This window comes from Diceros bicornis, chromosome 5 (assembly GCF_020826845.1).
Source record: "Diceros bicornis minor isolate mBicDic1 chromosome 5, mDicBic1.mat.cur, whole genome shotgun sequence".
NCBI lineage: Eukaryota > Metazoa > Chordata > Mammalia > Perissodactyla > Rhinocerotidae > Diceros > Diceros bicornis.
The window spans coordinates 88,501,251-88,527,260 of NC_080744.1; the positions used below are offsets into that span (position 1 = coordinate 88,501,251).

The 26,010-nt window shown below is 48.2% G+C and overlaps 1 protein-coding gene across 2 annotated transcripts in view; it reads right to left on the minus strand.

The window, feature by feature from the left end:
- Positions 1-26,010, minus strand: part of SLCO3A1 (solute carrier organic anion transporter family member 3A1) — a 295,841-nt gene that overhangs the window by 36,635 nt on the left and 233,196 nt on the right. For both annotated transcript variants that reach the window (XM_058542389.1, XM_058542388.1), the window contains exons 4-7: positions 24,806-25,069; positions 9,324-9,488; positions 3,757-3,955; positions 1,574-1,712 (exon numbers count right to left, since the gene is read on the minus strand). In XM_058542389.1, the coding sequence (XP_058398372.1) occupies positions 1,574-1,712; positions 3,757-3,955; positions 9,324-9,488; positions 24,806-25,069 (767 nt within the window). The remainder of the gene's footprint in view (positions 1-1,573; positions 1,713-3,756; positions 3,956-9,323; positions 9,489-24,805; positions 25,070-26,010) is intronic.

Below are 26,010 nucleotides of genomic sequence, written 5' to 3' on the forward strand. Positions count from 1 at the left end.
AAGCCATGCTGTGGCGGCGTCCCATATAAAGTGGAGGAAGATGGGCATAGATGTTGGCCCAGGGCCGTCTTCCTCAGCGGAAAGAGAGGAGGATTGGCAGATGTTGGCACAGGGCTGATCTCCTCACAAAACAAAACAAAAAAAAAAATATTAATGAAAATTGTTGCCATGAAAAATAATGGTTTGTATTTTTATTTAAACCATTCTCAAGGCCTCGTCCCTTTTAAAAAATTCATTTCCACCCACAAAAAGAAACTGCTTTATCATCTAATTTAAAAAATCAGTTCGTCCCTATTCGCCCCCCCACAGTGATTTATTTTCTCTATAGAAAAATGTTAGTGACTGGCCAGGAATCTAAATGTTAATGCAAGGAAAAATGAAACTTTTGGAAATGAAAATAAAGGATCAATTTTTCTTCTTTCAGAGAAACTACTATTCCCAAAAGATGCAGGATGTGGGAGATGGAAGAAACAAATGATTTCAACTCTAAATTCCTTGAAAGCAGCCACTCAGCCTTCTTCTTACCTTCCTTTTCATCTATGCATTCTGGGACATTTATGGAGCACTTCTGGGTGCCAGCCCTGGTTCATGAAGCTCACAGATCAGAGCAGAAGACAAATGGTGTTAGCAGATCACTGCAGTGAAATGAGACAAGTGCCTCTAGGAGAAAGAGGTACCAAGACTGCAGAGGCAAGAACCCCAAAGATAAAGGAGGGAAGGGATGGTTCACAGAGGAGGGGGCATTTGAATAGGGTACTGACAGGTGAGTAGGAGTTATCCACGGAGGAAGAAGTATGAAAAGATACCTGTTGTGTGGGGAAAGCTGAAAGGAGGTACAGTTGGAGAGAATGACTGAGGACAGACACGTGCTGAAGACACATACAAACCCAGTTCAATGTCTAGATCTTCTAGTTGATAGAGTAGCATTAGAAAGGGTCATTTGCAGTGACCATAAGGGGGCCATCCTGAGCTGTGAGGCCAGTTAGGCAACTACTACACTAGTCCAAGCAGGGGATAAGGACGAAAAAGCCAAAAAAAAGTATAGTGGGAAGATGAAAAAACGTAGGAGGCATCTAGTTGGGAAGAAAAGGGCAAAAGGAACTGAATAGGGAGGAGGTTGAATTAGTATCAGACAGTCTCAGGTTTGGAAGAGGTCTTCCCTGATAAATGGTTTTCTAGCCTTTCTTTACATACTTCTGTTGATGGGGAGCTCACTACCTGTACAGTCATTCTGTTCCATTGACACCTTTTGTGAGTGCCTTGAACCACAATCTTTTCCTCTGGTTCCATACATACAGCTTCCTTTGAATTTTTACTTTCAGTTGCTCAATAATGCTTTTTGGCAACCTGTTTGATTTAGCAAGAAGGCCTGAATGGCTTGGCAGTCCTCCCATCCTGCTGATGGAGGATCCTCCACTAGAGTAGGGCAGAGACTGAAGAAAAGTCACAGTGCAGGAGAACAAAGGATGGAACATGTGTGGCTGCCCACTCTTGCCCTTGACCTTGGGCTTTAAGCTACTTGGCAACCTGAGTCCCCTGCCCTGTCCTATCCCATTAGAAAAATCACCGATACCGTGCTGTTGCAGCCAGCAAAGCAGGCAGACAGGTAGGTGATGCCATCTGCTCCGCACACTGGAGTGAAGGAGTCGGTTTGGCATTCACAGTTTTTATTGCAGGGCGAGTAGGGGTCCAGGGCTGAGCCAGGTGCTGAGCTGGAAAAGAAAGGAAACAAGGAACCCATCAGAGAAAGGTCAGCTTCTAATAGGACCCCCCACCCAGAGCCAGCCCTCTGCTGACGAGTCACCTGGCACCCCTTCTTCTTCCTCCTCCAATCTTAGCCCTCCCCGTCCTGCAAGGACGAGCCAGCAGCACCGCTGAGAGCTGTGTGGACTGTGCCCTGCACCACGGTGCCAGGCTGCACGGGAGTTTTGTCTTCCCAGAGGAGGAAGAAGCCTCTTTTTATCATTTGCACCAATGTGCCCTCTGGACTGGCAGCAACCGGAGGTCAGCTCAGGGCCACGTCCTCCCCGACGCCTCTCCTGATCACTGCAGCCTCAGCTCACTGCCCCTCCCCTGGACCAACGACTGTCAGTAGAACAATCTGGGGTGGTCCTTATCTCTCTGTTTCATTCCTCCCCAGGAGACAGTAAGTCTCATGATGCTAACACACTCCTACAACTGGACTACCTTCAATAATTGTTGTCTGTTTGATCAATTCAATTTCTTGAGAAAAATAACACTAAGATATGTTAAATTTTCTTTTGCACCATTAAAGGCACAGTTCAGACAGTAAGCAAATTGCAAAGAGGAAAAGGGCAGAGCAGGTGTCTTTTAGCGCTGTGAGAGACAGTCTTTCTTCCTTAACCCCGTTATTTTCAGCTAAGCCTTCTGGGCTCAGAGCACTTCATAATAATAAAGATGATGATGGAGAGATCTGATCACTTATGTGTCAGGCACTATTCAAAGTACTGCATGTGTCATTTCATCTATTCTCGGTATAACCCCACAGCGTTTATAGAGAAGGAAACCTTGGCACAGCCAGGCGAAGTCACCTACCCAAATGTTCCTAACTCATACATGGTAAAGGAGGGATTGGAGCTCTATCCATTTTGGCTGAGTTGGCATTTGATTGTAGGCCTTGAGCTTTTTTTTCTTTTTTATTGAAGAATAACTTTATTATAGTAAAACCCTGTGCTTTGAACCACTACAAGTTCACTAATTGAGAGTGGGCACAGTAAGGGCTGGCGGTCTTTATCTCCAGACACTGTTATTTATGGCATGCGCAAACCAGAAGGCACCATATTTGGAGAGGGAGGAACTGGGGCCTGGGGTGAGGTGGGGACTGGAAGAGGCCATTGTGGTGGTGGTAATTGGGATGACGGGCATACGGTGCCTGGATTGAGCATGGATATACAGACAGCTGCCTCTGCCTGTCTTCTCTCATTCTGCCTGCTCACCCTTGCGGGGTGGCAGATAAGTCCAGCTCTGCTGAATCTTCTGGCTTAACTGCAGAAGGCCTGGTGGCCTGCTTGGAGGAAGAGGCTGGTGTGAAGAGGAAATGGTATCCTGCAGGCCAACCAGCCTGCAGCCTCGATGCTCTGGACTGGATTCCCAAAGCAGTCTCAGAGACTCACGTAGAAAAGAGGACAGCTGTTGATGCTGGATCTATAAGGACTCTCCATAATTCCCTCTAAGGGCAATTCGGATTGGACTCTAGCTCAAAGTCTTGGGAAAATAACTAGGAAATAAGAAAAGTGGCCCTATAAGAACTAACTAATTTCTTTCCCTTCTCTTTTTACCCTGTCTCTCTCCTTCCCACACTTATCAATACTTATCATATCATGGGTCAGACTCTAATTACCATGTGAGTCTAACGATAGCTTCTGAGAGTTTAAGGAATGGTTAAGTCTATTCTTTTATTTTAAGCTGAATTTTAAAATAAAATTTATTTCACATCATTCCTAAAGTCAAATGCCAAAAGTAGTAATTTGAGTACCCTGGGGAGTAAATGTCTGATTGTCTCCCCCAACGCTCTCCTGGCCGGCGTGGGAGAGAGCCGTTGAGTGGAACAGTCTGCCCTCTCCACCCAGAAGGCTCACATTGATTCTCTGACCCCAGGAGTGAGATGCAGAGGCATCATCGACTCCTCCGCTCATGGTCACTGGGGACAAAGCTGGCTCCACGAACCTACCACGGAGGAAGAGTCCTGGCATCTCTGGGCAGGCAGGGATAGCATCAGGCGTTTCTGGGACTTACGTGTTTCCATAGGGAACAGTAACCCCAGCCACAGGGCCCGTGTCACAGCCCAGGAAGAGGAAGGAGACGTAGCAAGCTGTGGACACCAGGTTGACGATCATGGCCATCCGAATGGCCCCGAGGGCAGACAGGCTGAGCTTCTTCACCAGGAGACCACCCAGGAAGATCCCCAGACAGGCACACGGGATCGCAGTCATACCTGGGAGAGAGCAGAGGGCCGGGAACCGTGAGCAGGGAAAGCAGGGCCAATGCTCGCAGATGGATGGGGGCCAGGCCCGCGGCTGAGCCCTGTGCAGACAGAATTCCCCATGACACCACCGTGATGCCACTTCCTCACAGCGCCCCGAGTCTCCTTTAAGGGCCTCATTTCTGCCCTCAAGGACCCCACAGAAAATTGGGGGAGATAGACACGTAAAAGCTCAGTTATTAGCAGTCCAAGGGCATAGACCCCTCATGCTAAGTGGGGTATTCTCACGGGAAATACACACACACACAGCTGGTGTGGGAGCAACCAAGAGACAAAGTCAGACAGACTGGAAACACGCACGCGCATGTGAGGAAAGTAAGTACCACAGAGCAGAGATGTGCTCTCTGGGCATTGTTGAGGTGATGTGGGAGGGGCACTTGATCATGGGAGTTTTCTTCCCCTCCTCTCATTAGGGAAGGAAGGCTTTGAGGAAGGGTCTGGAGGCTGTTTAAACAAAGGTCTCAGCACTCACCAGCCCGTGGAGACGGTGTTTTAACCAGCTCCGCGACCTCTGAGGAAATAGCATCAATCAAATCAATTCGTTTTGTAGCTCTTGGTGAATAATTGGCATAAATTTTTTTCCCCTCTTATAAACAGAGCTATCTGCAAGGCAGCAGGACCATAAACCTGCTATTTCTGATTCTCAGAGACTCATGGAATTTTAGGAGGACCAAAGGACCCTCGGGTTCCAATATCCTGCTTGGTTTTCTTCTGTTCTGATTCACTTCATCTAAAACTCAGCTTTAAATTGCCACGTCTCATTTATCCACCATGTAGACTACGCGTGGCCAATTTTCCAGGCTAGGCTCCTTCCTCCTTGCCAATCAACAGACCTCTAGGTCAATCGACTACATCAACCAGCTGGTATGCGTTAAGGGAATGCAAATTAATTGTAATATTAGGGTAAGAAAAACACAATCAGGGAGGCTGAGCTCTGCAAGAAAATAGCACAAGTCACATTTTATAAAAAACATATAATATCTCTGTATTATCAGATGCTCCTGGAATGTCTGTGCTTGGTTCTCCCTCGTCCTGGTAGAGAAATGATCCTCACAACCTGGCCCCTATGTGCCCCTCTATGTTCACCCCACGCCTCACTGCCCCCCAACCGTGCCCACGCCTCCTCCTTTCTCTCCCTGAACAGGCTAAACCTGTTCAGGCCCCAGTCTTTGCACTTGCTGGTCCCTCTTCTAGGACATTCTTGCCCTATGTCTGTACTTGGCTGGCACCTATGCTCATCAGAGAGGCCTTCCCAGACCACCCCATCTAGTGTGGTCCCTGCACCCCACCCTGCGGTTCCCTGTAGTTTCTTGCCCTGTTTTGTTTTCAAGGCCCTCCCCACTATCTGAAGCTGCCTCGTTTATTTTGGGTTTTCTTGTTTCTTGTTCCGTCTCTCCCTCCTAGATGAAGCTTTCCTGAGGGCAAGAACCTTTTCCATCCTGTTCAGTCCAGCACAGTTCCCTGTACTTAAGATGCTGCCCGGCACAGAGGGAGCACGCAAGGATTATTTTCGGGATGAATGCAACAGTGAGCAGACCGGATCTGTGTGAATGAACGCTGGTGACAACACGGGCACACCCAGACAGCAGTCCTGTGTTTTGTTTCGTTTCCTAGCAGAGACAGTGGGGAGTGTCACCTGGCGATGATGGTAACTATGGCAATAACAGGCTTTCGGCACCTTTCCTCCAAGCCATCATCAGCCTCCCCCCTCCCTCTCTGCTGTGTGTTGGGCCTTAACAGTCAGGCTGTTGTTATCAGAACTTCCCTGAAACTCCATCCTCATTACGTTAATCTATGCAGATTGAGTCCTTTTTATCTTCTTGCATAAATCAACGCCATCAGCCTCTTAATCATCTGTGTTGCTCTTTTCTGAACTCTGCCCCATTTGCTGATGACTTCGTGGGTGGCCCAGAGCATTGAGCTGATGCCCTGGGATGACTGCATGGGCCCCATCCCTTGGGAGTGTCTGCAGGAGCTACCAATGGAGGATTTTCTGACACAAGCCTTGCCTTATGCTCCCAGTGCCTCTCCATCCCCTAAAGGCCCACTGCCAGCCCCTCTTACAGCCAGCTCTCCAGAGTCCACGCTGATGAGAGTGACGCCATGGGCAGGACACAGGGAGAAGGCAGGTGTGCTGCCTGCCTGGACTGATGAACGGGCCTCCAGGCTGCCTCTCCGCAGGCGGTGGGAGAAGGGCCCCCTGCGCAGCGCTCTAACAGACAGAAGTCAACGGGAAAGAAACAGGAGCGAGGAGGCAAGACTGTTTTTTGGAACTTCTGCCCTGAAGACTATTGATTTGTTTGTCAATAGAAAACCGAGGAATCTGTTCTTAAATAGAACATAGTCCCCGCACTGAAGCAGCTGTGCAGATCTAATCAAACGTCAGAAACAGTGGCAAAGAAACCAGGAGGCGAGACAGAAAACTTCGGGTGCTGGAGGGCAAAACCTGAGAGATCCTAGGATAACGAAGAAGTTATAACTTTAATTATAAAGAAATATGTTTTACCCTCTCTGTCAGACAGGTATTAAAGGGCTGGCTGCTTTTTGTTAATACCTCTGGGAAGTAGTACTCATAAAATAGTGGATGGTAAAGATTTATTAGTAAAAAAGGAGACAATAAGGCTTATGCTACCCTAAGAGTTCCGGGAGAAGTGCTGTGATCCGGCCACTTCATCCTGGTAGGGTTTTAATTTTTTTTCATTGGGATCCATTAAGTCCCGTGAAGTGCCAAAACTTAAGGAACCAGCCGATGAATTTCTGCATCTGTATACATGCTGCACCCACAGCTTAAATCAAGCTTAAAACATTTCTGGCAGCTGGGGAGGATCCCAGGTGCCCCCCACCTCATGTCAGCTCCCCCAGGAGTAACCATCATTCTGGCCTCTACCACTGTAATTAACTTTTCTTCTTCGTTTTTTTTTTTTTTTTTTTGGTGAGGAAGATTTGCCCTGAGCTAACATCCATTGCCAACCTTCCTGTTTTTTTTTTTTTTTTTTTTTTTTTGCTTAAGGAATATTGTCCCTGAGCTAACTTCTGTGCCAATCTTCCTCTATTTTGTACGTGGGATGCCTCCACGGCATGGCTGACAAGTGGAGTAGATCCACACCCAAGATCCAAACCTGTGAACTCTGGGCCACCGAAGTGGAGCGCATAGAACTTGAACCACTTTGCCACGGGACTGGCCCCAACTTTTCTTCTTTTTAACTCATATAAATACGTACTCTTTTGTGTCTGATGTCTTTGAACTCTGTCAGATTCATCCACATTGAGGCATGTATCAAAGCCCTTTCTCATGCTGTGATAGTCTACTGTATGAACATGCTATAATTTATTTACCTGTCCTACTGTCGACAGACATTTGGGATGTTTCCAGTTTGAAGCTGCTGTGCCTAAGGCTGCTCTGAACACTGTTACATATGCATATCTCAATGAATGGACCTACACACTCATTTCTGTTGGGTATATGCCCAGAGTGGAAGGGTTGGAGCCCAGCGTAAGCATATACTTAACCTTAACAGGCACTGCCAAAGACTTTTCCAATGTGCTGGTACCATTTTGCATTCCCACTGGCATGTATGAGAGTTCCAGTTGCTCCACATCCTCCCCAATACTTGGTACTACTGGTGAGGTGGATGTGGAGTGGCGTCTCACTGTGGTTTGAATACGTGTTTTCCTGATGACTCGTGATGGGTTGGCAGCTTTGCAGCTGAAGGAGAAGATCAGAAACCATCACCTTGTCTACTCTTCTCAGCAGATGATCTGACTCCTACAAGAGAATTCTATGGGGCTGGACTCACTCAAATGCCCGGCTGTACTCGTCATATTCTCAGTGGCCACACTCACGTTTTCCTCGTTCTCTGTGCTTTCAGGACAGAGGAGCTCTTCTGTCAAGGGCTATCCACCCACACTCCCTCTCTCTTCTGCACATCACCTTCTGCTGGCTCTTTTCTCTCTGCTTACAAACCTGCTCAAGTCTTTGCTGTCACAACGGCAATTGTTTGCTCGCAACACCACCATCACCACTCCTCTCCCTCGACCCCAACACACACCGCCCGCTGCGTCCTTCCTCCTCTCCTCCACTGCTAAGCTTCAGGAAAGTGTTCTGCGGTCACTGTCTACTTCTTCCCTCTGGTAGGCTGTTCTCCACAGCACAGGATGGGACCCCCTGCTGCTACTTCACGGACACAGCCCTGATACAGGCTGAAAGATGGCCTGGTTGTTAAAGCTAACAGACATCTGAGCTCTCATCTTGCCTGAGCATGCACACTGCTTACCGCTTCCTTCTTTTTGGAATTATCTCTTCCTTGACTCCGTGACCCACAGATTTTTTGGGGGGCTGTTTCTTAACCTTCTCTGCAGACTCTTGCATTTCCTCAGGGTGAGTGTTTCAGCCCTTCTTTTCTAATTCTACAGATTTTCCCTATGTAAATTCCACTCCCGTGTCCTCAACTACCATCTACACACTGATGCAAACGAGCCTGTATTACTAACCCACATCTTCTTGAGCCCTCGATCAAATATAGGACATTATGTAGATATACGATGGGCATCTCACACTCAGGAACTTCAAATTGAACTCATCGTCTTCCCTACCGATCCGATTCCTTTCTGCTATTTCCAAGTTTCACAAATGGTACCACCAGCTGTCTGAGCTACAAAACTGGGAGTCGTTCCTGACTCTTCCCTCTCTCTCATCTGCTGTGAGACTACTTTCCTCACCCCGCAGATGTGATGCTGCTTCTCATGAGGGCAAATTGATTTTCCTTAGCATGTCAACTCCAAAAAATTGGAGGCAGATGTCTGTAGTCTACTACTGAGAAGGAGGGTAAGGCCATGCTTGAAGCTTGGGGAGGAAGGCCATGATCCACTGATTTAGTCTGCCCTGGGCACGGGGACGACGGGAGCATACGACTTCCAACCTCTACGTTTGCTGACTGTGAGTTGCATGCTGCCAAGAATATGCTTGCTTTTTCATGTGTGTGACCAAAGCCTGCTAACCTTTCAAGATCCACCTTGATTCCCTTCTCTTTCCCCCATATTCTCCAGCTCACACCAACCTGTCAACTTCCCGCCTGTCACAATTCTTCTTTTGTACATTTTATAATTTAGCTCTATTATCACACACTTTTAGCAATTACCTCAAGTGGGCAATTCTTACCCCGAGAATATACTTTGAAACTCCTTCTGCACGTGGGCCACATGCACACTGCCGCTGGAGGAGCAGCACAGTCTGGGCCCTTTGGCAGGCATCAGTAAATTCTTACAGTATTATAGGCAGGACAGCACCCTCTGCCCTCCCGGGGGACTGAGGAACACTCACCGAGCAGCTGGTTGGCAGAAGAGGTGGTGAGGTTAAACTGCTGCTCCAGGTACTTCCCCAAGAAGGCAGCGAAGCCAGCCACCACCGCAATCTCCATGCAGGCGGCCAGGATGATGCAGGTGAACACAGGGTTTGAGAGCAGGTGCTTGGTGACCTTTGGGATCACTGCAGGGAGAGAGCAGCAGAGGGCCAGGGTCACACACTGCACTTCCAGGCCTTCTGCCTCCAAAGCCCCGTCTTGATCCACTTTTGCCCATCTCAGTAAACAGCATCAGGAGTCACCTGGTCGCTCAGGCCAAAACTCTAGCCTGTAAGTCACCTGTAACTGTGAAAACTCTGGCTTCAAAACATATGCTGATATTTTGCCAATTAAACTGACAACTACTAAAACAGGAGAGACTATACCATGCCTTTTCTTACATTTCACTGGAAACACTAAAATATTTTATAAGCAATCACAAGTTATTTCCATCTAAGAAAAAGGAGTTTGGGGTTATTCCTCAAAAGAGAAAATATAACTTAATTATATATTATAAATTATAAATGTATAATTATATTATATCAATATATCTAAGTTTATATAGCAATATACCTATGATGAATATTTATAACTGTATATACGTGTTAAGAAAATGTATTTGATCTTAATACTTTCAAGACAGAAATGAAATTTTAAAGCTCTCATGTATATGTACTGAATCCCCCACCTTCACAGCCACACTCTCTGGCAAAAGGTTCCATGAGCTCTCACTTGGGAAACCAGAGTGACCCAACTAGGGTCTTGGTTTTCACTCATGATCTAATTATTCCCTACGCGGTAGCCAGTGGGATCAGCTCAAATCACTTTCCTGCTCAAAACTCCATGATAGCCAAAATCCACACTCCATATGACGACGGTTGTGGTCTGCCCTTAGCGATCCGATCCCACTTCCTGCCACGTCCTTTCTTCCCTCCAGTCGAGCCTCACTAGCTCACGCTGTTTCTCGCCTGCACCCGGGTCCTCATCGCCCGGGTCTTGCACTGGGACCTCTTCCCTCTACTGGAATGCCCTGCTCCCAGATCTTCGCGGCACATGTTCCCTCTACCTCAGGAGGTCTTTTCCCATCACCCAATCCAACCTAGAAGAAGCCGCCCACCCAGCCCTGATGTTCAGGCTCAGATGAGAGTCAATAGTGGGCAAAAGCGCTTTGTGGCTTGTGAACCACTTTAAATACCACGAGAGCCGGAAGCCAGATGTTGTTGAGGTCATGCATTTCAATCTTATTTCATTATGTTCTTAAAATGTGGTTTCATAAACCACTAAGATTTCCTCTTACATTGGTGCTTTCAAAAACAGGAGATTTATTTTTTAAATCCTTTAAAAGCGTTAACATTATTTGGATATTTCCAGTGGTTAGAACCCTTGGTACGTGGTCTTTGTTCAGATCTCAAATGTGGTGTGATGAAGAATCCTGGCAGTATGAAAGAGGGCTCGGGGGCGGGGTGGGGGGGGGGGGTACCAGGACAACCACATCATTTCAGTGTTTATGCCATTATTTTAATGGTACTTACAAAAAAGGTTAACTAAAATCAAGCTGATACATCAAATGTGCAGTTTCATGGCTATCATAGCTTAAGATGATACTAGGTTAAAACAAGTAGATTTATTTAAAGAGAAGTTTTATGTAAATAATGGTACAGGTGGTAAGCAGATAAGGCAAAAATTTGTAAAAGCGGTGTGCCAATGATGAAAGTTAGGGGAACTCCGTTCTGCTGTAATCAGAATAATGTGGAATATTTGGCATGTGGGTTCTTGTTTCCACCCGTGTAAATGCAGGAGATAAACAGAGTCCCAGATGAAGCAAGCACCATACCAAGTCTAGGAAAAACTGATCAGTGTCCACGGTCATACAACCGAAACAGGTGAGCAGGGAGTCTAACCCTGAATTCCAAGGTCATGAATTAGCCATCTGTCCTAAAGAAAAGAGCTAATTATATGGGCTCAATCTCATCTCCCAGGAGATGAAACTTCTAAATGGCCCAACTACTTAGAATAAAATAATAATAGGAGATATGTAAGTTTTTAATAATGTTAACAGACAAGCTCAATAAATCAAAATGACAGAACAATGGGTAAGGAACTGGCAGATACACAAAACTTAAAATTTATCATTTCTGGGAAAGATACCAAGTTTCAAAAATGAAAATCTATGTAAAAGATGAGACTTAAGGGCCTTTTCACATAATAAAAGGAACTTAATTATGGGAATGGACTGAGCCAGATTACTGGAGGCTCAGAATCACTGTGGGCTAAGCAACCTGATCGTCCCAACTGAGAAACAACCAGACAGTAACCAGAGCTGGAGGCCTCAGCTGTTCTGAGGTGATTTCTTATAACATTATTACAACCTTAGGAAGGTAACTCTTGGACTAAATAAATGCACGCACACAAAAAAATAAAACAAAAACTTTAAAAAGGGTATGAATAAGAATAAAGAGAGTAAGGAAATAACTTTAAATCCATGGTATTCACACATTTATATCCTGCTTTACTGCAAATGTATTTGCCTTAACATGTGTGTTTTGTTTATTTTTTACAGAGTTTCAAACATTTATGATAATCTGACTTTCTTAGAAATGTCATTTCAAATAAATGTCTAGAAGTGGTTACACTTAAAGTCTAAGTTAAACGTTGGGGAATTTTCCATTGTTAAATCCACATTATTAAGTATTGTATGAATATTTAGAGGAATGTTGACTGTGTAAGGTTTAAAAATGTGGACTGCTTAACGAATACAGATGAATACACTGGGCATAGACAGAGGGTAGTGAGGTAAGTATTTGTCTTCATGTACAAAGACCCCTCGGATGTTAAGACTCCGTCATCACAAATAATAATGAGTGCAGGCTGATTTGCTATAGTGTGTGGCACACTCCAATGACATAATGTACCCATGACAAGGGACTGGTTGACGTCAGGAAACACCAGTCTTCACACTAGAGAGAGTGGCATGGATCACATGGGGTGAACACAGTGTCTCCCTGTAATGAACGGATTTGAAAGTCCCTGGCTGTTTATATGTTTTGGCAGGTAGTGACACTGTTGCTTGCTCATCGTGCTTTTTTGGAATTAAGATATCTAAGCTCTGGAAACATTGCCAACAATCAACAGGCAGGTTGGGGACATTCCAGGAAAATGACCCTCTGCCACACTTTTATTGTAGGCTTCATTTCCTCTGTTAGAGCGCAGACCCTTCAGATGCAGGGGCTTCAGAAGAAGCAAGCACCACAGCCACCCCTGCTCACAAATAAAACTGCTGCTGAGCTGGCACCACCAGCGTCCTCTGACGAGGAACTTTGGTCTCTGGCTCAGAAACAATGCCAATGAGGATCTGGGCTTGATCACATTACGCATCTGGGCCTCGGCATCTCCCGCTCCTTGATCACGGCCATCATGACTTGTTTGGGGATGGAGAGGATACTTGCTCAACAAAGGCAGCTCCAGTTAACGGAACGTTTACACACTTCAGCAAGCATTTAAATTATTCCAGAGATAATTCTACTTCAGTGGGAGGGATTCCTCGTCGAGATAGCAGCCTGCCTGCTTTTGTCTTAATATCTAATGATTAATTTTGCCTTGAATTAGATGTGAAAATCATTAAGTTTGAGGATCATCTGATTGAAGGCCGAGGGAAGCCTCAGCAGGCCTTATTTGCATGAAGAACATTCTTTTTTCCTCTACCAAGCGGATTCGCCTCCAGAAATGACAGCTTCCTTTTGTGTTCAGCTATTTTCCTCCCAGATTCTTCCTCCCTTCCAGAGTTTTACTGCAATTACTTGTAGTGCTCTCAAAAGAAGATTCCTTTTCAAAGGTTCAGGCTACCCTCCAAAGCCCCAATTTGAAAAGGGATATTAATTAGCTTCATCCTAGGGCTATCCCAGTGTTTCAAGCTCGTTCATTCAAAAGGATTGCTAAGCTCATAAAATTCTAACTTTCCAAGGAGTCAGTAGGTAATGAGGTGGCCCAGACAAATAGAAACGGGTGAACCAAGGCCACACCAGGCCACTGAACACCTACAGTCTCCCTTAGCCATTTACCTCCCACCTAACTGATTTAGCCTCAGAAGTTGGCAACTGGGGTGGGAGGCAGGCTGGCTTGCATCATGCAGTCTCACCAGCTGGGGAAACCTTTTCACCCCTCGTCAGGAGCACGGTGCTGTCACCGGCAGAATGGTACAACGCTGGGAATAGCGGCAGGGGAGCAGCCTCTTGGGAAAACAAGCTTTCTACCACTAGTCTTTGGAAGACATTACTGTAGGATCGAGACCTCTTGGAAACTTGTGGGTCCTCCAGGAAGGAGGATGGCAGGTTTGGAGAAGTTATGAGGAGCTGATGGAGTATTTCCCGTGTGCAAAATACCATTCTAACTGCTTACACATCAACTCCTATAATCCTCATACCAAACCTGTGATCTTGAGACTATTAAAATCCTCCATTTACAGATGAGGAAACTGAGGCAGAGAGGGGTCCCATGGTTAGCTGAGAATGGCAGAAACTCAAACACGGGCACCTGCTGCCACAGAGGGTGCTCACAACCAGTGCGCTTTTCTAGTCTGAGTTCTAAGAGGTGTTGCTCTTGGTTTCAGGACTAAGCATGCAGGCCACCCCTGGCAATCAAAGGTGTGGCTTAATTTTTAGAAATAATAATAAAACATTCCCACTGGGGTTGGGGAAAATGACCAGATCTGGCAGGACTCAGGGGCTTAGTCCACGTTTTTTGAAGGAGGCAAGTTAGAAAAAGAAGGAGGGAGAGAAATGAAAGAGAGAAAGGATTGGAGACCTAGAGTGAAGGAGACTTGAATCACAGAAAAAGTTTCACTGAACAAGGTTGTATAAAATAATGCTTAAAACCCGGTGTAAGGAGCCAGGTCACTGGAATTTGAATTCTGGCTTCAAGACTGAGTAGGTCTGTGACCGGAACACACCACTCCATCCCATGGATTGTCGCAAAGATGAAACGAGAGCCGTGTATGTAAAGCATGTGGCCCAGTGCTCCCAGTACACAGATAAGAGCTCGAGAAGCATGGTAATAATTAACATAATAGAAGTAATCCTGGGCTACGTTAGGGAGATAGCCCTCGAGCTGTAAGGACATCAGGCTTGATCCAGGAATGCCTGTGTGTGAGCAGATGTGGTAAGTAAGCAAAATGGGAAAGAGACTGGGTGGGTGAGCTGAGCTGCTGGGAGCCACTTTCCAAAGAGATCTCCCTCTTGCAGAGGGCTGCACAGAAGGTCAGGGGACGCGGAGGTGCAAGTCCTTGTCCATTGCCTACCCTGAGAATTGGAGGTAGCCTGGGAAGTGCTCACTGAGGGGCTCAGTTACACTCCACTTGACTCTCAGATATCTCTGCCTTTAGTCTACTGAAACCGGCTTTAATAACATTGCTGTTAATACACCACGGTTAATGCTCCCGAGAAGGGGAGATGGAGCCAGTGCATACAACTCCTCCGCAATTGTGACAATGACAGCCAGTGCTTGTTGGACACCCAGTGTTGGATGGGCACCGAGCTAAGGGTTTCTCATTTAACTTTCACAACTATTACAATAGGGGGTGGTCCTACCATCTTCATTTTAGACAAGAGGAAACCAAGGCTTCCTTGAGAGGCTGAAACCCCCCACCCCCCCTCCAAGAATACAAAACCGAGAGGTGAAGGAGGGTGGATTTGAACTCAGGTCTGCCTGTACTCCAGAACCCACCTCTAAACCTTCAGGTTTCTGGGTGGGGACTTGAGAAGAGTGTTTTTCTGAAAGGTGAGTTGCCAAGAAGCACTTCCCAACACATGGGACCCATGAGCCAAAGAGAACAGAGAGATGGAGGGTGCTGGGTGAGGTGAGATAAACAAAAGTCTTCAAGCCATGAGCAAAAACAAAAGGCGGAGGAAGAAATAATGAAGATGTAGAAAAACAACATAATGGAGGCACAAGAGTGAATCCAAGGTCGAGTTAATCCTAGGAAAAATGAAGTCTTATGGCAGAGTATGAATGATCAGCCAACCAAGCTGGCTCCCCCGTACCCCATGCAGGCTGTCTTCACTGCATCAACGCCCCCCACTGGACACCCTCGCCTGGGTCCTCCTGGCTCTCCCACTCAAGGAGCCACCTGACAGCAGGGTTAGAACAGCTCCACCCCTGGACATGGGCACCGCGCCCAGTAAGAGTAGATGCTCAGTACATGCAAGGTAGATTAAAGAATCCAATAAAAAAACAAACGAATGAATTGCAAAATCTTGAAAGGTAGCTGTCATAGTCTCTTAAGAAACATTAACTGTGGAAACAGAGACCAATTTATGATCACCCCATTAGTGATATATCACAGGTTTATGGGGCATGATGGAAGTGGGAATAATTAGCTAATACGGTCATTTCTATCGCTGCTTCTGGAGGTGCCTTAACTATTCCCTTGGGTGGGTGGGGGAAGTCCAGGTAGGAGGGGAGGCCTGCGGTGCCCGGAAGATTCCGGAAGTGAGCGCCTACCATGCACTGGGCCCAGACCAGCTGCCTCAGGCTCCAGCTTCGGGCCTACTGTGGCCTCATCAGATGAGCCAGTCCCCCAACCTCTGCCCTCCCCGCCCCGGCTGTCGAGGAGCCCAGAGGAGCTTCCTGGCACCCCCTCATTGCCAGCTTTGAGAGAGGTAACTACAGGCTTCCATTTGCCCATCTTCGGTGAGGCAACAGGCAGAAGGCAGCACATCCCTTGTATAGAGAAGGTTGTGGTTTGAATGAAAAAACACAAAACCATTCACACAGGAAACGAGCACTTAGACCAAAACCCAAGTGTCAGATGGGTGTGGATCAGTTAGGACAACCCAGAGCAGATCAATTTCACTGATTCTTTTTAAATCACCAGCTCCTTATAACCCCACCAAGAAGGCCCCGAGAGAAAAGGAGTAGCGCAGCAGCCCCTCAGCTGGTTTAAAGCAAGAACCAGGCGTCCACAGAAGCACGGCTAGCTTCTGTGAGCTGCAGCTCTAAAGTGGTGCCACCCAGTCACTTCCCTCCCTCAGCAGGGTGAAGTCAGGAACACGGGATCGCCACAGGAGTTCAGAGAGGAGAAAGGAGACTGGGAAGCAGCAGCCTCTCATTCAGACCCAAATATTGCGTCTTTCCACGTCAGAGGCAGCAGATGGAAAATGACTACGAAAATAATGAATCTTTTGTAAGCAAACAGCCACTTTTATAACTTCACGCCACCCCGAGAACCCCCTTGGGAGCACGGTGCCCCCCTTGGTGGGGGCAGGGCTGACTGCATTAGCATTCATGAAAACTCCAGGGATGGGAGAACTCATTCCTGGAAAGTCTGAAAAGAGAAACAGCAATGTTCATGAAAGAAATGGTGAGGCAAGACACCCAAGTTGACATAAACGCTCGTCTCAGCCTAGGCTTCCTAATGTTGAGTTTACTGCAGGCCTTCTCAGAGCCTTCAATACACTCATGTCACCATCAATATGCTAGTGTCAACCTCCAAGAGGATCACAGCACGGAGTGTCCCAAGCTTATTTCGTGAGTGGGTCCACCCCATTTAATCTTACATACAACTGCTGGAGGAACAGGTCTGACGTGTTAGCCCCTGGTGGAGATCCCTCCAAGGACCCCACCACCTCTGGTGTTCATTTTCAACTGGGAGCTCACTTAGAATCACCTGGGGAGCTTTAAAGACCTCCAGATGCCTAGATCACCTTCCTCCACTCCAGATGCAGAGAATCAGAACTTCTAGGGGTGAGGCCCATGCATGGGTGTGTTTCGAGACACCCCATAGGTGATGCTGACTCAAATCTTGGTTGGAAAACAATGACTCATAGGATAAAGTCCAGACACTTCAGAAGGGCAATGTGAAGGCCTTCAATAATTCATTCATAATTTTACAAAAGGCTTATTGGGCAGCCTCAGATACCAGGAACTTGGCTCAGTGTGGGAGCTGATGCCAGCCTGCCTTCTATCTTGACCTTTTATCAATTCTAGTCCCTAAAACCAGATATCTCGCTCCCACCCACATCTTGGGCATTTGTCTCCTGCCTCTGCTCACTCCTGCTTCCCAGCCCAGAAGCTCTTCCCCCTCCACCCACGGGGATCCTGCTCATCCTTCCAGATTGGGCCAAAATGCTACCTCCTTCATGCACCTGTCTTCAAATCCTCCCTCGGTGGTACTTACTACATCCCTTTGAACCTCTCGTAATCCTCGCCATCTTCTATCCTGTATTCTAGCAACAATTCATAAGTGCCCCAAGAGTTAACTTGAATAAAAGAGTTCTGTGATCACATAAGTCTGAGAAATACCGAGTAAAACAAAGTCGGCCAGCTTTCCCTCGAGCCGGCCTTCTCAGAGCCTTCAACACGCAAATGGAAAGTACAAATCTCCCAAAGGGTCAAAGAGTCTACAGACAGCTTCCCAGCTTTTTTGGCCATGTAACCACTCTTCCCTGTTGTTTTTGTTGTTCATTTGCTTTTCCCTGAACATCTCAGAAGACTCATGTTCCAAGGAACCCCCATTGGGAAATGCTGCCTTCTAGTTATTTCCTTCCTTCCTTCAAAACACACTTCAAGGGCATCCACAGTGTGCCAGACATTGTGCTAGGTGCCCTCGCCTGTGTTTATCTCAGGTGCTTTGCTGAATAACTTGAGAAGAGGAGCCATGGCTTATTCACAGACATAACCCTCAGTGCCTGTCCCCAGCACGTCCTCATCAATGCTGATAAGAACACAATGAAGCCACTGACCAATCTGGTCCCTGGGGACCTATAAAAATGACTCCTGTGACATGGCAGCACATGAACCACAGGCTGGCACAGATTCCAAGTGTTTGGGAGGGCAGATGGTTTCCTTGGCCATGGAATTAAGAAAGAAGAATTTAACGGGAAATCCACACGAGAGAGGAGAAGACAATTCTGAAGACAAATCGCATGATAAAAAACACTCAGCGGTTCAGCCTGCAGAACAAGGACTCGCAGATCACCAGGTTCCTCACAATAACATTATGCTGAAAGGCACAGGCCCCTAATTAAGAAAAATGTAGCAGAAGCCGGCTGCTAGCTGGCAGAGGATGGAGGAGGCCTGGCAGAGCTGTAGAAGCCAGAGGCGTGAGCTGGGTCCCGCAGCCAGACCAACCCATGTGGAGCCCCTCCTGAATGGTGGGAGGTGCAGTGGAGAGGTGAGTGTGCACCCTGCCCAAGAAGCAAAATGCCTGCCAGGAAGACGGGCAAGTAAAGACACACAGCCCAAAGTCACCAGTGCAAGTCAGCCTGAGCAACTGGGCCAGCAGACCCTCTGCGATTCAGCAGCCCAGGCACCAGCAGCAGACCCTCCCCACATAGATGGGTCACCTGTGGGCTAGCCGTGGCACTGTGCACAGGTGGCACCCCCGCCAAGCCTGTGTCTGTGAATGGGTCAAACACAGGCCAAAACTCTGGGAGGGGGCTGGGGTGAGGAGAGCTTTAAGGAAAGCAGCAAACTGTGCTGGGCTCAGCAGTGCATGTCCAGTGACCCCCAGATCCCTCCCTTTAGCAAGCAGGTCCTGAGCACCTGCTACCGACAGGGCAGGAGCAAAGACGGATGCAGTCCTTGCCCTCATGGAGCGTATGGGGTAAGTGAACAGTCACTCATCTAAAGGAAGCACTATGACCATGACACAGAGAGCAATGTACCTTGGAAGGGGTGCTGTCAGGAAGGCAGGAAAACGTCCTTGGGGAAATGATGTGTGAGCTGATGCCTGAAGTTGGGATCAGAATTCCAGTGGAGGGAACAGCAAATGCAAAAGAGGGAAAACAGAACTAAAAGGAGGCGGGTGAGGCTGGGGTGGAGGGAACAGGGCGCAGTGGGGTGAGAACAGGCTGGAGGGGCAGAACATCCCAGGGCTGGAGGCCACGTGAAGGGCCCTGCCTCTGTCCCTTTAAGCGGGAGCTGGCAACAGGATCAGGTGTGTTCTGAAATCATCACGGAGTGGATAACAGATGAGAGGGGTCTGGGAACATGACAGTGTGGATGACAGACTGGAGGGGCCTGGGCAGACCGGGTTGCAGGAGACCAACAGCAGGATGGAGAGATACTTAAGAGGCAAAAGGGCAGATCCCAGTGATGGATGGCATTAGTGGGGCGGGCGGGGAGAAGGGTGGGGAAGGTGTCAACCCAGGCCGACTTCACCTCCCCTAGAAGTGAAGGTCCTCCCGAGCTTGGCCCTGCATTGGAGAGGGAGAAGTGCAGCAGAAAGAGTGTATGTTTCTCTGACACGAGAAAGGCTTTTGTTCGTCCGCCCCAGGCTGCTTCCCTTTTTCTCCTCAGTTGGTTCATCACCAGTCGAGTGAATCCTTGTGGGAAACAGTGGAAAGACCTCGGACTGGAAGTCCCGACATCCAGGCCTGGTCCCAGCTGCACCGTTCACAGCTGTGGGAACCTGGGGACAGGGTTCAACACCCCCAGAGCTCCACGTCCGGAGGGGTGGCACAGAGATTACTAACACCCACCTTACGAGCCAGAGTGTGGGGGCCGAGTGGGAGGCCGGTGCCAGTGCTTTGGAAGTCATAAACCATCCTCTACATTTTGGGGGTGGTTTTTAAGACTCTGAACCCGAAACCCCACCCTCACGCTGCCAGTTCAGTCATCACCTGCTGTCACCCGGTGCAGCTATCTTTTCTGGGACACGACGAGGCCACTTGGCAGTCAGCGTGAAGTGCGCAGAGACAAGAGTGCTTAGCTTTGGATTGCTCTGCTCTTTCAAGGATCAAAGGCAGGGCTCTCCCTTCAGATTTTAACCCTCTGGTACAGTTCCACTCACCCCAGCTAGAAAGCCCATCAGAGGGTCAGGACGTGCCAATGCTCGCAGGAAGTCATTCTTCCCTCCCTTTCAGGCTGTACCCTTGTCTAGAAGACCCATTGTTTTAGGGCACAACTGTGCCGCTGCAGCTGGAGTTTTAGTACGCTCTGTTGAAAGTCAGCGAGCACCTGCTGACGGCACTTTTTCTTTAACAGAGAGTCCATTTATTGCCCGAAGATGCAGCCTAATGTTGTGGTTAAGAAGACAGGCCCTGCGGCCCTCCCCAGGGTTCAAATACCTTTCCTTTCCATCTGTAAGCCGCAGCTTCCTTATCTGTAAAATGGTACCAATGCCTCCTGGGGTTGGGGGGATTAAATACGACAGTGCACAGAAAACAAACGTTAGCTGCTATTATTTGTGTGTGTTTGTGTGCACATGTGCAGGCATGCTGGCAAGACAGTGCTCATTTGTTTATGCATTCATTCATTCCTTCATTCAACCAACATCACCCGTGTGCCAGGCACTGCACTATGCAGTGGGAACAAAAAGATAATGAGAGCTTTGTCCCTGGAGAACCCACAAGCTTTAGGCAGATGCAGACAAGCAGACAGGCTACCACGTACTGGGGTAACAAGTGCTTTGCAGGGGCTATGTGGACGCTAGAGGAATGCAGCTAATCTAGCACTGGGCATATGGGGGCACGTGCACAGAGGAGCTGTAGGGAGGACTCCCTGGGGAGGTGCGGGCCGAGTCCATCCCAGAAGTGGACCAAGGGAGGTAGGACATTCCAAGCAGAAAGAGCAGCAAAGATGTGTTCCAGGAATCGTACAGAACGTGATGGGGAAGGTGCACAGACGTGTAGCTGCAGAAGCGACCTGGATCCTGACCAGAAAGGCCCCTCGAAGGAAAGTGACACAGGACACAATTTCCAAATGAAACACAAAACTGTGGACGTGAGATTTAACGCACTAGCTGATGATAATACTGTACATTTGTCCATAACAGTCCCCTGAATTCCTTCCTCCCTCCAGGTCTAGCTGCAAACTCTCAGCCTCTAGACCGAGGCCACACTAGGTGCTGTCCTATACATTTGTCCATAACAGTCCCCTGAATTCCTTCCTCCCTCCAGGTCTAGCTGCAAACTCTCAGCCTCTAGATTGAGGCCACACTAGGTGCTGTCCTGGCCCACACACGGCTCACGGCATAAGAGGGGAGGAGTGGACGACACAAGAGGAGGGACATGAGGGGGCCAGGTATGTCCTGAAAGATGAATCAGTAAAATGCTCTGGAAGAACAAGAGGAGGGAGGAGCTGTTTTAGAGACAGGGTGTAAAGGAAAAGTTATTTGGTGGCACAGCTGAGATGCAAAAATGTGTCTTGGGTTTACAGACTCCCAACCTGGAGGAGATACTGGAGTTAAACAAACCCAAGCATTTGTTCGCCTGCTGCCTGCTTTGTAAGTGGTTATGCGACAGTCACTACAAGATGGGGACTTCAGGGCTGTGGAAGTAAGAAGTAACAGCTTTTCTACACAACTCTGCAAGAACAACCCAGGCTTTCCATCTCTCTCCTTCTTGTAACAGTTCCAAACCCAATGGATGGCTAACTTCATTGGAAATAGACCTTCAAAGCCTGCTTTTGGGGGAGAATGCCCTGAAAAGTGAACCAGAGGCTTGAATTCCTATATCGCTGGAGCTCGGTTTCCTCATCTATAAACAGGAATAAGTAATAATATTGACCTTACCCAGCTGCTGTAAAGACTGAACCAGACACCACATGTTGACGCCATGGACGGTTAAACAGCACAGCCAAGGCTGCACAGTTAGGAAGTGGCTGAGCTGGGTCTGAACCCAGGTGAGCAGCCCCACGGCCCTCCTAGGAGAGGGGGAGACTGTCTCCGTCCCAACAAGCAGGATGGAGTGGCTGCTCTCGGCACAATGCCAGCTCTTCTCAGGGGCCTTTGCTATCTAGAGAGCATGGCAGGGGACAGAGATTGATGGCCGAAAAGAAACTCATTTGCAAGCTCAAATGAAACAGATGGGAAATTACAACACATAGATTTTTAGAGCACTGTTAATTCCTCTGATATGCACAACACTGCTCAGCTTAACTGTACCCATAAATGTGTAGCACACGGCATGGGGATCACTGAGTCCCCACGCAATTTGGATGAAGAGTTTGGGAGCACCAGATAGCACCGCATGGTGCTTTTGGTGGAAATGAACACGTGGTAAAAAACATTTTCTCACGTGGAAAAATGAAGGCTGTAAACCACCGTGGACCCCTCTCCATGTGCTGGCACGTGTAAAATTTGTTTATTAGCATAATAGCGCACTTCACTGTATTCTGGCTCCTGGGGATTCTTCTAGACACAGTGCCTTCCTTTCCTGCTGGGACATCCTTTAGGTCTATTAATGGACTTATTGCCTCTGGGAATTGCTAATTCTAAATTAAAAGTCATTAATTATCAGAAGTGGGGCCCATGTGTGCACAGGCCACAAATGGTGATCACCATGGTCTAGCGAGTCTCAGACCATCTACCCAACTGTGCACTTGTCAGCTCAGCCATGGCCCGTCCAACACTCACCGTGTCATCGCTTCGACCTTGCTTACTGCATGCCTCCCCTGCCCTAACACAAGGTCCCGAATATAAGCTGCTTTGGTCACCCCTGCGTCCCTGGAGCCTGGCAGGGTCTCAGGAAATGCTGACTGAATTGAACAAATGAGTTAATGAGTGACTGAATCATAACCCAAGAATTCTGAAGCTGTCCGTCATGACTCGGCTCTGCCTCTGACCCAAGAAGTGGGCTCTTCCCCGCCTGCCCGCTGTATTTCCATAACTTCCTGTGCTGCCTGGCACTGCGGTTCTCACCACCTCAGACTAGCTTTGCCGGCTTCTGGTCCGTCCCTACACTGGATGGTGAGTTCAAACACAATTATGTTTTTTGTGTTTATAGCCCCAGAGATGAAAGACGAGACATTACTGGTGCCGCAATCAGAGCCATAGGAAGGCAAGGCCATCATCCTGGGACGAGAAAAGACCTGGAAAGGCTGCCACTACCTGGTCCAGGGTGTGCCCCACAAGGCCCACTCTCACGGCAGCCCCATTTATTCCTGCGGATCTGGTGACTGGGACACTCTGTGGTCGGCTGTGCTGTCAAGGAAGCAGCAGGCAACACCCTCTGGCCACCTGGGGGCTCCTGAAGTGGGCCTGTTTGGGGCCTTTTTTATTAAGCACATACTCCTGGGGGGCCAAGCCAAGGCAACCTCAGAGGACACAAAGGGGGTGGGCCTTCTCATCTACCAATGCATTCTGGAACCTAGCGAGATGAATTTTAAGATCTTCTATGAACAATTTCAAAATATGAATTTGGTAGAAACCATCATGGAACATGGGGTCAGACATGACAGTAGGTTATTAAATTAGTCTCTTCTGGGAATTAGCACGAGTTGTTTCAATTCCTCACTAACAGACACTGTGAACAGACAGTCTTCCAGGGGCAGTGCTTTAATTCTCACGACCACGCTGTCACTTAGGGATGGTGTTACAATTTTACACTTGTGGAGATGAAGCGTGGAGAAGTTCATGATCGCAGAGCTGGTGAAGAGCAGAACGAACGGGGATCTGAGCACACGGCAGCCTGCCTGCGGTTCTCTCCATGGTCCCCAAGCATCTCCCTAGAAAGAACACCTCATTATACAGAAGCTCAGTAAAGAGACTTTCACCAAATGTCCAAATCGAGCACTTGGAGGACGGCAGCTGCGGCTGCTGGAGGCCGGCCTGGCTGTGTGCCCAGTTCCTGCAAAGAGTGACCGTGCATCTGCTCCCACCCCAGCTCGCTCCTGCTCACTTCTAAAATCCAGCAGTTTCTCCGGGGGACCTGAGGAAGGGGTCTTGTGAATTAAGGAGCACCGCACATAGCTCACAGTGGGGAGGGGGGCCATCACAGACACCTAGCAGCTTTTGAGGCTACGCTGTCATTTTCCTTGCCTTTCAGAGACTGTGCCAAATGTGGAAACAACCCGGGGGTGCTTCTCATTCTCATTCTGCATCACTGTTTGTGTGTTACCATGTTGTCAGAAAAGATGCATTTTTTTGGTTTTTAAAAATGATTGCCAGAGCTTTGCTGCATTCTAAAGTGTCACTTTGTTATTAAGACTGAGTTAATATTTCTTTCCAGAGGAACACATCTCTCATCTTTCACCGAGGGGATGGAAGGACAGAGAGAATCTAAAGAAATACACTCTGGACGTGGCTTTTTAAGAATGTCTGCATCAGGCACAGGGATCCAACTTCAAACATCCTTTACTGCTTTGGTGCGTTTGTAAGCGGCCTGAAAGAGTTCAAAGAGTTCCGTGAAATGTCTAGCCTCCCCCCTGCCTCTCTTACTTTCCTTCTACAGACGTTTATATTTATTATACTAGACATCAGGTGCTATGTAGCCTCTGGGGTCTCTGCTGGAGAGACTGGTCTGCTGTCCCTTTACTAAACGGCAGCTACTTTGCTCTTGTTTTATTAAGCAAATTAGGTCATTTACTTCTCAGGGATAAGTTAAGCACCGGACTGGAGGAGGCAAATCGTGTAAAACAAATAGGATCTGCCTCACGTCCCCGTGCACCCAGTACTGAGTACCATCCTTTCCCCCACCCCCCTCGATCGCCCCATGACCCTGGCCACCCATGGACAAGGCGCCTTTACCTCTCAGCTGCTGGAAGCAGGAGGCGCTGCTGTCCGGCTCCAGGGGGTGCCTCAGGACCCCGTTGCTGGGCTTTGGCCTCTCGAACTCTCTTTCGGGGAGCATGGCCTGCTCGCTCTCCACGGCGGGGTCTGAGCGCGGGGGCAGAGACTGTGGAAACCCGAACATCAAGAGGGAAGAGGAGAAGAGTAAGGCACCGCAGAGCAGGAAGCCACCCCACCAGGCTCCGATCCAGCGGGGGTCGTCCGGAGTGATGTCCAGATTACCTGCAATCGGAAAGAGCACAGTTAGCAAGAGGGAACGTGGCGGGGCCAGGATTCCCCGGTTTTGGTCAGTTGCACAGACAGGCCGCAGGCTCTGGAACAGCCTGGGGTGGGGAGGACCAGATGGTGGACTAAGCAGCTTATCGTGCCACGTCGGCGCTTCTGTTTCTCCCGGGGCTGAAGGCTGATGGCTCTCCCTCCTTCGTTTTGTCTACTCTGTGCTTTTATCAGTCTAAACAAAAACCGCGAGGAGCCAGACACCCTTGGAATTTAGGCTGGAACTGACTGGCTTGGCAGCGCCGCCAAGGTGTGCTGACAAAACACAAGGGAACAGAAACATTTATTGCTCAAGGGTATATTTTACTAGGTATATTCACTCGCACACCCCCAAAAAAGCAGCTAGCCTGAGGTCCCAGTCAATAGTCCACTCTCTGTCTTAAATCGGTTCACAGATCATAAGGGGCGGCACAGAATGAAGTCAAGAGCCAGGGTGCCTGGACTGAAATCCTGCCCACTCCTCACTGTGCGACCTCACGCCAGCGATCTGGACTCTCCACGCCTCGGCTGACTGATCTGTACAACACTCACGCTGATGACGGCACTTACCTTATCGAGTAGTAGGGAAGATGGAACGAGCCACAACAGACGTAAGGTGCTCAGGATAGTGCCTGGCACGTGCTTGAGCACTTGATCGACATCAGCTTAATATTTATGGCTAGAGTCCTGTTTCCAAGCTCCTAGTGTGATAGGTTAACTCAAACCTTGGAGGTGGCCTGCAGTTTGGGGCCAATCCTCTACTAGAAAGCTTTGTAGCCAACTTACAGTCTTAAAGGCAGTGTGCATGTGGTTTGGCTGTCTTGTACTGTTATTTCTTTGATTTGTAGCTGAATTCATGAAGATATAAACCACAGCTTACCCCTTGGTAGATTTTTTTTTTTTCTCTC